The sequence below is a fragment of the Oncorhynchus clarkii genome, chromosome 12 (genome assembly GCF_045791955.1).
Source record: "Oncorhynchus clarkii lewisi isolate Uvic-CL-2024 chromosome 12, UVic_Ocla_1.0, whole genome shotgun sequence".
NCBI classification, from domain to species: domain Eukaryota; kingdom Metazoa; phylum Chordata; class Actinopteri; order Salmoniformes; family Salmonidae; genus Oncorhynchus; species Oncorhynchus clarkii.
Genome location: NC_092158.1, coordinates 40,819,964 through 40,835,521, shown reverse-complemented (window position 1 = coordinate 40,835,521; position 15,558 = coordinate 40,819,964). Strand labels below are relative to the sequence as shown.

The 15,558-nt window shown below is 40.9% G+C and overlaps 1 protein-coding gene across 4 annotated transcripts in view; it reads left to right on the top strand.

Moving 5' to 3' along the window:
- Positions 1-3,764, top strand: part of LOC139423206 (neural cell adhesion molecule 1-like) — a 304,932-nt gene extending 301,168 nt beyond the window's left edge. For all 4 annotated transcript variants that reach the window (XM_071174946.1, XM_071174944.1, XM_071174945.1 and 1 more), the window contains one exon: positions 1,094-3,764. In XM_071174946.1, the coding sequence (XP_071031047.1) occupies positions 1,094-1,223 (130 nt within the window). In that variant the 3' untranslated portion in view covers positions 1,224-3,764. The remainder of the gene's footprint in view (positions 1-1,093) is intronic.
- Positions 3,765-15,558: the final 11,794 nt, after the last annotated feature.

The following is a 15,558-nucleotide window of genomic DNA, read 5'->3' as shown; positions in this document are numbered from 1 at the left end:
AGTACCGTACTACTCAGTTAGCCTGGGAGTCCTCGGGCTTAGTTATTACCAGAGAGAGGCCAAGTCCATCCTCATTATCTAGCCCATAGTCATTATTCATCACCTGAAGTGTTTATTTGAAGAATATAATTTGAACAGGAAGGCATGGTACCAGGGGTTGATGAAAAGCATAGGTCAACTGAGGCACAACGCGCCAATGAAGACGTATGCCAATTCACTCCAGAATTCTCAGCTCTACAGCTTGATCCGTTTTGATCATTCATTAGCATTTATGATTAGGCTGACAGATACAGGCCCAAAAGTTAGTTTTTTTTTCCCTTGACAGTCAATCAATACAAACTAACCCCAGACTAATCATAGAGGGAAAAGCAATTTGCGGACTAGAGTGGACTAGACTGCTCTGTCACATCTGATGAGATACAAGTCAGGCTTCATTTCATTTAATTATCAAAGTGCGATTTGCATGACTTGTGAAACTGCACGACTAGGAAAAAATGTCTGGCCCAGTCACAAAGCTTATGTACTTTACTGCACTTTTGGATAGAATGAAAGATAGTAATCAGTGACACATTTAGTGACCACCAGACCAAAGGGATAAACGACAATGAGGTGTAATTTTGTTGCAGTCTTGAAGTGGATGTGATGTAGAACAGTCATTGACTTAATGTTGGAAGTTTTTTCTCCATTCTCCGTTTCTCCCCATTCATCATTCGCTCCTCCTTCGAGTCAGACCATCTGTACCGCCTCCCAGTATTGCTTCGTATTGATGTTCTGTTCCAGTGTGCCGTTCCCTCATGTACTGTATCTCTGCTCTCTCAATATAATATAACCATGCATTCTCCCATGAAACGGCTGTGACATCTGCGTGACCGTCTTTGATGTCAGGATAGGATAGCAGAGCAGATCCTGTTATGTGTGAAATGCATTTGGTTCCAGGGGCTACACGTTGCCTCAAAAACCTGAAGCAACTGTTTTTTTTTCCTTTTTTTTAAAGACGAAATGCCGCTTAGAACAGACAGTTGTGTGCTGCAAGAGATTGGTATTCATCACTTAAAGAATCTCTATTTTTGTGTGGTTCTCTCCTTCCCTTCAGCGGTAAAATCATGACCGGCGATAAAAGTAAAGCCCCGGAGACAGCGACAGAGGTGAAGAAAGCCCTGTCTGAGGTTAAGACAGTTCCCAACGAAGCTGCAAAGACAAATGGCAATGAGAGCAAAGCATGATCCCGAGAGCGAGAAGGGAGGGGGTCGGGTGCACCACGGTCACGGACCTCCAGAGGGAAAGAAAACGTCACACACCACTCCGTCAAACAACAAAAAGCTCAATAAAAGGGTGTTTTTCTTCAGTGTCTTCTATGAGTTCTCCGAGCAAAGGATGAGTTTCTTAGACATGTAGAGCGGGAATAAGACCTAATGCACCTGCTTTAGTGTTTCTTTCTCTGTTATTCCGTTTGTCATTTTCTCTGTGTTCACGTGAAGGAAAATCCTTACCTCTAGTTCACTCTCCTTGACCTCCTTTTATATGTAACAGCAACGTTACCAGTCTTTTAAATGGGACAGAAGCTAAGTATCATTGGCACAGATAACCATGGGAGTTGTAGCTTTACTTCAGAACAATGCCTTTACGATGTGCACACACCTGACCCACACACTATCTCCAGTTATGTTCTCTTTTGTTATACAGTAATGCCATCGTTATTTCCACTGCTAATGGATTTTTTGGGTACTTTTTTCATGTTTTTGTTGTGTGTTTAAATAATGTGCAGAAGTAACTTGCATGTTATTGTATCTTTATTTTTCATGTATAATTTGAGAACTAGAGAGAGCATATTTTTTCTTATGTGGTTGTCTTTTGTTTTATTTTTGTTCTTGAATGTTTACATTGTGTTTACTCTGTCCCACGATTGTGTAGACACAACAAAAACAAAAGAAGACACAGCAGAGAGACAATGTTTATTCCACAGTTAAAGAGGTCGGAGTTGGCGGTTAGCGTTTCGCAATTTATCGTCTCTAAGATTAAATGTTTTGGTTAATTTGTTTTGGCAAATATATGAACACACTTTCTCTAACACACAAATACACACACCTCTATATCTTCTTAATGAATGATCCTATTAGATGAGCTGTGGACCTGTTCCACTCCAGGGGTTTCAGGGCTCAGCTTTAACCCCGGAAATGTTGCAGGTCCCAAGGGGTCACAGGAAGAGACGGGCATACAGAGTAGCATGGCTTATGGGAGAATGATGTAATCAAAGGCCGGATATGAGTGGTAGCAGCTGAATGTATGAACAGAAGTCCTTAAAATAGCCTAGAAACAGTCTTATTTATTCCCCAATTTGATGGCTTTGTCCCATAACTTCAGAATACTGTGCCTGTTGCGAACAGCACTTCCAATTTAGTGATTGATTGAGCTTCATCTCAAAATGCAAGGGAATAAAAATGTATGTTTAGTGTTTTTCAGCATATTTTATGCATATAAACAAATGTAATGGCCGGATTTATACATTTCTTATTTAAGCCATAGTACTCCGGTGTGGATTTGGTCAAATCAAAAAATATTAAATCTGACCTTTTTGTACAGCGTTTCTCATACTTTAGACTGCAAGCTTGTGCACTGTGAATGCGTGAATATCCTAGTGTGAATACGTGTTCTTTGTCATAGAATTAAAATATGCATAGTTTGGTTGTGAAAGGTATAGCTAATAGTACAGACAACAAAAAAGTTCCATGAAAAACCATGAAAGCAATGAGCAGACGAAAACAAGAAAACAAAATAAGAAGACGGTGCCTTCTGAAACGTCAAAATGGCAGCACGCGTTCCATCCTGCTCAGTGTCTGCCTGTTCTAGGAGGTGACAGCATAAGGTTTCGTGTCCTAGTTCTGTCCATTGCCATTCCTTCACTACACAGTCCAAGGAAAACACACAGGAAGAGTACTGACAATGTAACTGGTTTGTAAACTGTGAAATGACTAAACCGCTGCGTCATTGTGTTAGTGCATAAACTCAGCTCGGGGGGGGGTGAAAATGGAGGTGGTCAGTTGTGTCCACATCGTTTTCACAAGGCTCCTCATTCACTGGTTCTCCATGTGACTAATGCAAAATAAAATGTTATCCCCAAACAAACAAGGAAAAACAACATCCATTCCAATGATTAACTCATGATCACTACACCAAAAGTTATTTCACACAAACACAACTTTGGACATTATCAAATATTTCCAATCCCAATTGGCTCAAATGACTTGCAGTCACGGTTTGTCTTCAAAACCGAACATCATTAATGAAGAAAAATATATTTTTTTCTTGACCTGAAACAAGCATGCAATGTACTCTTATCTTGGATTTCATTGGTGTGGCAGCACTGAAAAGTTCCTGAGAAAGGAATTGACCAAGGCTTTATCTGTTGTACATTGATCTTTTGAAGTGTTCTGTAAACTGTCTGTTCCGAACTTTTTTGTTTTCTTCAAAATAGACATCAAGTGCTTTTACTCCACAAGGCTCTGTAATGTAAAGAGGTGTGTTCAAATGACACAGTTTCTGATTAAATGTGTATAAACCATTCCTAACCATGTAATAAAAAAAAAAGATATGGGTTTCTCTTGACCCCAAAAAAGCTGGACTGCTGTGGCTTTTGACCTGTATGTTCAAATGCTATGATAATGTGGGACCAATTCCTATGTACGTTTACATTGACATTTTCATTAGTGTAATGTGCCATGAAACTTATTTCAGGAAAGAAGTCGGGGGAACAAAAAAACGATTTTCAAGAAATGCCATGAGAAAGGGAAAAACGCTCTTTCTCTCTGACTTCCTGAAAGTAACCACTCACCTGACACCGTTGGCTTGGTGAAAGTGAGGTGTCACCGTATTGCTTCCACCTCACCAATCATGCCAGTTTATTTCAAGGAATACAGGAAGTACGGAAGCGTTTTTTCAAGTATTTGAATGGAGTCTAGGGCCATGTTCAGTACGAAAACATTGTGGAATGTTGCAGATAGAATTGCCATGATTAGAGATTACGTGATTGCTTAGTCTATATAAAGATAGAAATGTATGATGTAGAACAAAAATACATCATACATTTCTATCTGAACGTTGGCCAATGTTGTGACCTGCTGAACATTGCCCAGGCAATCCAATGAGGTTTGGAGTCTCTTACTCCGATAGCCAAACAACAGTTGGTAATGTGACATTTTCAGTCAGATAAGGGCGTTTTCCCCACCAAGATGTTTCCCATTCTCATTCTTACCCACCATTCCCTGCTTTTGGGGCCTTCTCTCTTGTATACAGATTTTTACTAAGTGAAACATTGGTACCACCTCTCTTTCCACTGTCACTGGTGTAAATACTGAGTACTAACCGACAAAAAAACAGTTTGACTTTGCATTCTGTCAGAAATTGTGTTCAATAAAGTTAAAGAAAAAATATCATTGCGTAATTGACTTTTACTTAGCCACAACAATGACAAGAAGTCCATCAAAGAAAGTATTCTGACAATGTTTTGTTGGAGTTTTTGTTGGTCGTGACTTTCAGTAATAGTGTCAATAAAATAAAAACAATTATGGTAGTTTGTAGTGTACCGCTTGTTTGAAATTTGGAAATGATGAAGGATGCACTTTGTTAACCAAAAAAATGTAATGACAATTTGAGTGAAGGGCTCAGATTTACCGGAATCCATTGTTGTTTACAGGATTTACTCAGTCACTTAAGTAAACAACAATGGGTTGAAGTACACAGCTAAACACATCTGAGTAAATATTGCCATCCATGATATCATACATAATATGCTGTACCACAACCAACCATACATTGCCCATACACTACAACCATGATGCTGAGGATTATAACCACTAGATGGTAGAAAAGGGCAATTCCATGGTAATGGAATTACACTGAGACTCCTATTTTTCACTTTAAAATGTTTGCTAAACAAAAAACATTGATTTCAAAGTTTAACAAACCGCACAATACTATGCACTGATTACTTTTAACATTTTACACAGAACATTTACTGAAAGAACTGTGCAGATGCAATGTTTAGTAACAGAATTATAGTAAAATCTCCCCCAAAATAATTTATCTGATAAATTTACCAAAAACTGTTAAATATCTGCTCCAAATTAAGATGCAAAGATGTCAGAAAGAATGGAGTGTCGGGTATGACATGACACATTGACCTTGAAAAAATCTATTTGGGTTATTAAACTACAGTAGGTGAAATGGATTTACATCCGGTAACGGAATTAAATAGCGATGTAACATTCACCAATATGCACCGGTCCCTGATTTTAATGTTTAAGATACACGTGCATCGGTCTGCGGACCCCAAACAGATCCAAATGTAGCATGCATTGGTCAAATGATACAAATCGACGGTTCATATTACTTTCTTTCTACCTTCCCGAAAATACCTAATATTTTGTGACAACTGATGCGTCCTCTTCTTCAGTGTCGAACTGCAAGTGTTGACCGCCATTGATCCCCAAGCGATATCAATAGCCTGGTCAAATGCGCTCTGTGCCCAGCTTCGTGCGCTGACCAACGCGAGGTATGTGGCCTGTTCCTGATCTTGCACATCTGCGTGGCACCTTCAGCATTCAAATGGTAAAATCTCTTGCGTGATATTGGGCTTGTCACGGTGTGCGCTACTGGTGGAGAAGTCAGGTGCAGGAGAGCAGAGAGTTGTGAACAGGCGCACACTTTATTAAGGCAGAAGCAAATAAAACAGACAGACGCCACTGCGTCAAAACCTCCAGCCAAAGGTAAAAGTGCTATGCACGAAACTGTCATAAAAATTGAGCAAATGTTGTACAATAAACATCCCTCGTGAAAAGTCACGGAATAACGGGGGAAACCCAGCCTGGCGCGTACACACGAACATATAACAAAAACAATTTCACACAAAGACATGGGGGGGAACAGAGGAATACATACATGCAGTGTGATTAGGGAATGAAAACCAGGTGTGCAGGGAACAAAACAAATGGAAAAATTGAAAAATGGAGCGGCGATGGCTAGAAAGCCGGTGACGTCGACCGCCGAACGCCACCCAAACAAGGAGAGGAAGTCGTGACAGGGTTTTATTAGTGGAGTGACAACCTATGTCATTTGCTAGGTTTATTTTTATTTAAAAATGTAAACTATGGGCTGTTGAAAATGTTGTTTTATCGGAATAAAAGTAAGCTACAAGACACAAGTCACATCTGGCTATACCTAAGGCTTCGAACACACCGACATCGTATTTGCGCGAAATAGTACGCAGCATCATCTGGATATTTTTTAAAATATTTTTTAACATTTAACTAGGCATGCCATGATTATTTACAATGAGGCCTACCCCTGCCAGATGTGATATAGCCTGGATCCGAACCTGGGACTGTAGTGACGCCTCTTAGACCACTGCAACACTCAGGAACTTTTGTATGCAGCAAACATTCACCTTCAGCTACCATTTATGTCAAGCCGTCTACACATACAGTTTGACACATATGTTTGATAAATCCAACATATGCACCACACCGAACGCACTGCAACTGCCTTTGCAACGCAATGCTGCAAGGCAAACGCAGCGTTTCATTGGAAATTAATGTAATTCTGGTGTACCAAAATGCAATAACGATGTCGGTGTGATCGAAGTGGCAAGGCATGCAGTGCTAGAGGTGTCACAACCAGCAGTGATCAGGAGTCCCATAGGGCGGTGCACAATTTGCCCAGCGTCGTCTGGGTTTTGTATTTTACCTTTATTTTACCAGGCAAGTCAGTTAAGAACAAATTCTTATTTTCAATGACGGCCTAGGAACAGTGGGTTTACTGCCTGTTCAGGGGCAGAACAACAGATTTGTACCATGTCAGCTCTGGGTTTCGAACTTGCAACCTTTTGGTCAACGCTCTAACCACTAGGCTACCCTGCCTCCCCAGGGTAGTACTACACTACTTTTCTGGTAGTACTACTGGCCAGAAAAGTAGTGGTGTTGCATGTGAATGCTATCCTTTTAAGCTTGGAAAAGAGACCCTTAAACCCAGACATGGACCACACTCCCTCTCCACCGAATAGCAGGAGGAGGGTTTGGCCGTGGGGCTTTACAAGTAGGTCGTCATTGTAAATAAGACATTTGTTCTTAACTGACTTGAACCTTAAGTAAAGGTTCAATTAATAAATAAAAATGAAAACAAGCCATACAATATCCTTTATTTTGATTGTTCAGGTTCACCATCAGCAATAGTTTTGGTAGTTTTACTCTACACAATCAATGCATTTTTAGATATTGCCCCACTAATTTGATAGTGGTAGTGGGATGGTCGATGCCGAGCCTCCTTTATGGCTCAGCTCAGGTGCCTACATAGTGCAGACCCCATAAACATACATAATGTACACAAACTCAAGTCTGCTCAGACAGACCCAGCTCAGAGGCCCAGCTCACGAGCTCCATCAGAACCAGATTTTCATGTATATATACTGGAAAATGTGTGTTTATGCAACAAATGTTAGTGCATTAAATCATATCACATCAAACCAAATCGCGTCGATTCATTCTCTACTCAAACCGAATCGCACTGAAGCGTTTCAAACTAAAAGGTATGGTTCCTGTATTGGCTCTGATACGTATCGAATCGTCTTTGAAAGGGAAAGATGCACATCCCTATTTAAAGAATGGGTCCCTGATCTGTATTATACAGAAATGCATCATTATGGATATGAATATCATTGTCTTCATGGTGATGTATCCTGAATAGGTACACCAGTGTCAATTTTAGCATGTTAATCTTGGTGGGGCAAACTCCCCAAAATGTTGGAATGCATGCCAGCAAAGCCACAACACAACACTAAACAATACATTAATTGCACTATAACGGTGACAGACGGTGCCCACAAACTGTTAGGGCATACATAAATCTGTCTAAACAGCAGAGCTTTCTTTTCAGCACCATTGAAACTATCCTTACTACCGCTACACCTGGATATCAGCAGAGCCTGGCGGCAAAACAGTTTATTTAGCCTCATTTACTGCCTTTTTAAAAAACATAGCTGATATGGCTGACTTGCTTAAACAAATGTGGTTTCTGCTGACAATTGAGATGTACAAACTATGGTATAAGGGAACGATTAGCGGATAAGAGGCAATCCGTAATTTCGATTAAGATATTAAGGAGAGAGCTAAGACGGACGTAGTCAATATAACTATTTATTCAGCACTTTTGAAATGTACAGTGACAGTATTCAGAACATGGGCCGTTCTTACAGTATTCTCCCTGTACAACAAGTCAGAACCATTGGATAAATAAAGGGGTATATAAAAGCAGACAACCTCTTACAATATTCAGTGATGAAATTTCTCTAGAACAGGCTATAGGCTAGATGTGCACCACCAAGTCAGAACAGTAGGCTAAGTTATGAGGGGGAAAGGGACCAAATTATTAGGGTGAGGCACATGGGCTACTAACAGCTTACTGCACTACTTTTCTGGCCCATGGTGTTGCGTGTGAATGCTATCCTTTTAAGCTTGGAAAAGAGACCCTTAAACCCAGACTTGGACCACACACCGAATTATATGTGGCTTTATTAACTCAATACATTGTTGTCGTTGTTTTTTTGTTTTTTATACCCCTTTTTCTCCACAATTTCATGGTATCCAATTGTTTTAGTAGCTACTATCTTGTCTCATCGCTACAACTCCCGTACGGGCTCAGGAGAGACAAAGGTTGAAAGTCAAGCGTCCTCCGATACACAACCCAACCAAGCCACACTGCTTCTTAACACAGCGCGCATCCAACCTAGAAGCCAGCCGCACCAATGTGTCGGAAGAAACACTGTGCACCTGTCAACTTTTGTTAGCGTGCACTGCACCCGACCCGCCACAGGAGTTGCTGGTGCGCGATGAGACAAGGATATCCCTACCGGCCAAGCCCTCCCTAACCCAGACGACACTAGGCCAATTGTGCATCGCCCCACAGACCTCCCGGTCGCGGCCGGTTACGACAGAGTCTGGGCGCGAACCCAGGGTCTCTGGTGGCACAGCTGGCGCTGCAGTACAGCGCCCTTAACCACTGTGCCACCCGGGAGGCCAATACATTGTTTTTATAGTGTTTGCAAACTGATGTGACACGTATTAATGCCAAAATAACAACAACAAATTGCTAAACAGGTTGGGCTCAAAACAGGTGGGGCTCTGCCCTACCTGCCCTGAATGACAGGTTGCCACTGAGGTACACAAAGGTAGGAATATGCAATATATAATACTTTTGCATATTTGGGTATTATTCTACACAGTGGCTATTATTCTAATGAGCTCCGCCTCCAAACAAGGTCACATTTGGTTGGTCCGGACCAGACCAAATCTGAACCAATCATAGACATCTATGTTTCATGAGTTTGGACAGCACAGTAGAGCACAGTAGAGTACAGTATATACAGTGCATTCAGAAAGTATTCAGACCCCTTGAATTTTTACACATTTTGTTACATTACAGCCTTATTGTAAAATGTATTAAATTGTTAATTAAAGCAAAAACAGTTTTTGTGGAATTTCTGCAAATGTATCAAAAAGAAAAAACTGAAATATGACGTTTTCATAAATATTCAGACCCTTTACTCAGTACTTTGTTGAAGCACCTTTGGCAGCGATTACAGCCTTGAATATTATTGGGTATGATGCTACAAGCTTGGCACACCTGTATTTGGGGAGTTTCTACCATTCTTCTCTGCAGATCCTCTCAAACTCTTTTGGGTTGGATGGGGAGCATTGCTACACAGCTATTTTCAGGTCTCTCCAGTGATGCTTGATTGGGTTCAAGTTCGGGCTCTGGCTGGGCCACTCAAGGACTTTCAGAGACTAGTTCTGAAGCCACTCCTGTGGTTAGGGTTGTTGTCCTGTTGGAAGGTGAACCTTTGCCCCAGTCTGAGGTCCTGAGCGCTCTGAGCGCTCTGGAGCAGGTTTTGATCAAGGATCTCTCTGTACTTTTCTCCGTTCATCTTTGCCTCGATCCTGATTAGTCTCCCAGTCCCTGCCACTGAAAAACATCCCCACTGCATGATGCTGCCACCACCATGCTTCACCGTAGGGATGGTGTTGGCCAGGTGATGAGCGGTGCTTGGTTTCCTCCAGACATGATGCTTGGCATTCAGACCAAAGAGTTACATCTTGGTTTCATCAGATCAGAGAATCTTGTTTCTCATGGTCTGAGAGTGCTTTGGGTGCCTTTTGGTTAAGATTTTGTCCATCCAGGGCAGACTGACCAAATTTGAACATCTTTTCAACGTTTTTGGAAGTCTAGTGTCAGTCGATGCTCAGTGGGTGAGGATGCTCGTTACAGTAAATAGAAAAGAGAGTAGGTGGTAGGTGTCATGGTAAGTGTCAGTTAGAGCCGGGAAAGGTGACATTAACTGAAGAGCGAGAGCGGCAGAGAGAGGGAGCATGAGAGCGAGCGGTTTGACCACCAGACAACAGAAAGAGAAAGAAAACGGTTATAAGCAAACACAAACGTATGCCAGTGGAAGGGGGCACAGTAGCTGGTGACCGAACTGGTTTGTGACTTCAATGATTTATCATTGTAGTCAATTAAATTTGGTAACAGAATTGAGTTTTAACCCCTTAATAATTCCTAAACAGACTTGATATCAGTAAAAACAGTAACTAATTGGTAGGTCTACCTTTACTTGATACTTCTGTGAACTTTCATAATCCTCCCTCCATGAAGAAGAGAAATGACTGAATATTTTAAAGATATGTGGGTTTTTGGTAATGTCATTACAAGGCAAAAGGAAATGTTTCTTAAACTTACAGAATGCAAATCATTTCTCAAAAACAAAGTATGTGTTGATATTCGTTGGCAGGGGGCTTCACTTCAACATGTTTGGGTTTTGATGCATTTCTAATACCTTTTTAAGAGTTTTTCTGGTAGATGTGTCTAAGACCCCTTTTCCATCTGTTTGACCTGAAATCAAAGTCTTTGCTTAATACTAATTTTTAGAATGGAAAATGGTTGAAAATATTACAGTATGCCTTAATTAATTTAAAAAAATATATATATAGACGCTTAGCTTTCATGTGACACACAATTTGACATGCTCCCATGAACTTCACGTTGGTGGTCATGGATCCTTTTACACGGAAATGCCCCATAGTTACACTGTACATTTAATGAAGATCAAAGACAAGTCCTGTTTATTCATCCATTTGGCAACACTATTTTAATAGTACCACTGTAGATGTAACAAACTGTCCATAAACGCCCAGTAATAGAGTATGTCAACTACCTATCCTTTGACATCAGACTAATACGTTTCAAGTACTTGAATAGCCTACATCTGTTAATATTTGCCTGACTAACCTTGTCTAATAGATGCTTTCCTTTTACAAGTCAACTGAAATGCAGTTGACATGTTTGAGAGTTAGTTTGTTGTGCATCATTTGCTCTACAAAATGCTATATATTCTCTTGTGCTTGATTTGTTACACTGTACAATAACATTTAAAATGACTTTTAAATCTAATAATGTACGTTTCAAATGTACCACTTAATTTTGATAGCCCATCTGTAGATGCTCTACAACTATCTACTAACACTAGCTCTAACCTTAACCCTTATCCTAACCCTAAACTTAACCCTAACCTTTAACCCCTACCCTGACACTTATTCTAAACCTAACCCTAACTGTAACCTTAGCAAGCAGTTGCTTATCAACAGTTTGTTGATGGTATGGTCTTCTGTAGAGCATTTACAGATGGAAAATTTGGACTATCCAAATCGTGTCTTGTCCGCTCATGTTCCACAAAGGTTTATGATTATGTAAATTTCCTGTATACAATGTTAAGATAATATGAACAAGGTAACAGTAATGTCGTCCCCCACAAATTATGCAGCCCCCCACTCCTGCCTTGGGCCAATCAGCGTAATTTTGTAAAAACTGGATTTCAATTCACCCAAGTGTCATCTAAATCATTCCAGTGCTATCTGAGATATCGCATGTGACTAACGTACGAACGAATAAGAACTAACAGAAACAGATCCAGAGTCCCTTCACCGATTTCATTGTGGGGGACAAGTGTCAGGTATACGTCATGACAAATGTATGCTAGATTTGAGTGATACTCACTGTGCTGAAGAGAAACCATGTTAGATGAGTATAACCGTGTGGATGCATTTTTAACTCTTATCCACTAGATGGCAGAGTGGTACTATTTGTCAAATTTGCTGGCTTAGGCTGGATTGATCCTGACTGGCTTGTCTTAGATGGATACAGCCATAAAGTAGAAATTATACTTTATATGTATCAGCTTTAAAATCTATTGGTTTCATAGTTTTGACCAGTGTTTGGCAGTCGATACTGGCCCTTGAAAGGTTAAACTATGTCTAGTACACCTCCAGCCTCAGCCATGGAGAATCACTGTCACATTTCACCAGACAGTACCAGACCAGGTTTGTACCAACCCACTTTCACCACACTTTGTGAATTCCGATCTGGCAACAACAAGATATTTTAGTAAACACTTGAATGTCAGTTGGCTGAGAGGTAACATTTCTGTCTGACTGACTGAATGAGAGAGAAGTTAATGAAGAAGTGAAGTGTAATGATGACAGTGGATGAGATTGTGACTTGTCTGTCTGTCTAGCTGGTGTGGCTGTTTAAAGGCCAAATTTGGAGTTCAATAGAAGCTTCTGGTCTGGTGCCTTGTTATGAAACAATCTGGCAGATACAGGAGAGACGAAGAGAGGGGGAGACAGACAGAAAGAGCGAAACTGAGACAGAGCGAGAGAGTAGTCCCAAAGGTTTTGCCACAAATCTGTCTGGCTAGTTCAAAATGTTCCCTCAGAGGAATGCCACTGGCCCATCTCTGCTGTTCCCTTCCTTTGCAGTGAGGAGAGAAAGAGTGAACATGCATGGCTTGTCTCTTTCTTTCCCAACACTCCTCAGAGTTAAGTGGCAGTAAATAGGTTACAGGAACTTGTCCCTATCAAGTGATCCCTGTTTATCCACTTGATAATGGAATGACATGGTCATGACTTAATTATAAATCTGAAGGAGAAATACTGTATATTCTTATTACTTTATGTTCTCCTGGAAATGTGAACTCTGTCATTATCCCAATGTTAAACTATTTAAGAAGGGGACTTTATGTGTGTGTGTCACACTGTCACATAAGCAGTCCTGTGACCTCCATAGCCACTACTATTATAGCCACTATTATTGCTAGTCTCCAAACCATCCCACTAACCCCTAACCTCACAGGCCATAAGATTAGGGCCCTTTCAGTGTGGCCACCCCTCCCCCTATGTACAACAATGGACCAGTGTAGGCCCAGCCCAGAGTAGATCTCACACACAGATAGTAGCGACAGCCTGGGCCTCATATACTACCTGTCTAAACACTGCCTTTGTCATCACTACTATAGCACTACAGACTACACTAGCAGAAAAATGCTATCGGTTGCATGCATTTTAGTTGATAATATGTTTTGTAAAATGCACAGATTGGCTGTTTATGTCCTAGCTATTGGCTATTTTAGGCTAGTTCCTTGATTTTCGGTAACTGTTTATTGTTGATATATAGCATACAGTGCCTTGCAAAAGTATTCACCCCCTTTGTCATTTTTCCTATTTTGTTGCATTACAACCTGTAATTTAAAGGGATTTTTATTTGGATTTCATGTAATGGACATACACAAAATAGTCCAAATTGGTGAAATGAAAAAAATAACTTAACATAATAAGTTAAATAAAGTCCACCTGTGTGCAATCTAAGTGTCACATGATCTGTCACATGATCTCAGTAGAAATACACCTGTTCTGAAAGGCCCCAGAGTCTGCAACAACACTAAGCAAGGGGCACCACCAGGCAAGCGGTACCTTGAAGACCAAGGAGCTTTCCAAACAGGTCAGGGACAAAGTTGTGGAGAAGTACAGATCAGGGTTGAGATATAAAAAAATATCAGAAACTTTGAACATCCCACGGAGCACTATTAAATCCATTATTAAAAAAACGGAAAGGATATGGCACCATAACAAACCTGCCAAGAGAGGGCTGCCCACCAAAACTCACAGACCAGGCAAGGAGGGTATTAATCAGAGAGGCAACAAAGAGACCAAAGATAACCCCGAAGGAGCTGCAAAACTTCACAACGGAGATTGGAGTATCTGTCCATAGGACCACTTTAAGCTGTACACTCCACAGAGTTGGGCTTTACAGAAGAGTGGCCAGAAAAAAAGCCATTGCTTAAAGAAAAAAATAAGCAAACATGTTTGGTGTTCGCCAAAGGCATGTGGGAGACTCCCCAAACATATGGAAGAAGGTACTCTGGTTAGATGAGACTAAACTTGAGCTTTTTGGCCATCAAGGAAAATGTCTAGCGCAAACCCAACACCTCTCATCACTCCTAGAACACCATCCTCAAAGTGAAGCATGGTGGTGGCAGCATCATGCTGTGGGGATGTTTTTAATCGGCGGGGACTGGGAAACTGGTCAGAATTGAAGGAATGATGGATGGTGCTAAATACAGGGAAATTCTTAAAGGAAACCCGTTTCAGTCTTCAAGAGATTTGAGACTGGGACAGAGGTTCACCTTCCAGCAGGACAATGACCCTAAGCATACTGCTAAAGCAACACTTGAGTGGTTTAAGGGGAAACATTTAAATGTCTTGGAATGGCCTAGTCAAAGCCCAGACCTCAATCCAATTGACAATCTGTGGTATGACTTAAAGATTACTGTACCCCACGGAACCCATTCAACTTGAAGGAGCTGGAGCAGTTTTGCCTTGAAGAATGGGCACAAATCCCAGTGGCTAGATGTGCCAAGCTTAAAGAGACCCCAAGAGACTTGCAGCTGTAATTTCTACAAAAGGTGTCTCTACAAAGTATTGACTTTGAGGGGGTGAATGGTTATGCACGCTCAAGTTTTCAATTCTTTTGTCTTATTTCTTGTTTGTTTCACCCCAAAAAAAGATTTAGCATCTTCAAAGTGGTAGGCATGTTGTGGAAATCAAATGATACAAACCCCCAAACGTTTTACTTCAAGGTTGTCAAGCAACAAAATAGGATAAATGCCAAGGGGGGTGAATAATTTTGCAAGCCACTGTATGTCTGATCGTTATTGTATGTTTAATTACTGATACTGACACCTATCTTTTGAAGTTATTTTGTATTTAGTCTGTTTGTTTTTTCTCCTTTTTGTAATTTGCAGTGGTTGGTTTTGGTAGCACTATAAAGTATCCACTACTGCCACCCCACCCCATTCCGATCTGTTCCTAAGAGCCCAGGCAGCATTCCCATCAAGAACACTTTGCCCCATCTCTGGTTCCCAGCCTTTAATCACGTAAGAGTTACATTCAGGGATATTCTCTTCTAGGCTGCCTAGCCAAAATATCCAGTTCCAGTATGCCCTCGCTCGTATGTGTTTTTGTTGTTGTTGTTGTGTTAGTGGTAGAGGAACTGAGAGGACCGTTGGCCTTTGACCTGCAGGATGTGCATCCTCCTGCAGATGCCTCACAAGTCCTCAATTGGCAGCTTCATTAAATAGTACCCGCAAAACACCAGTCTCAATGTCAACAGTGAAGAAGCGACTCC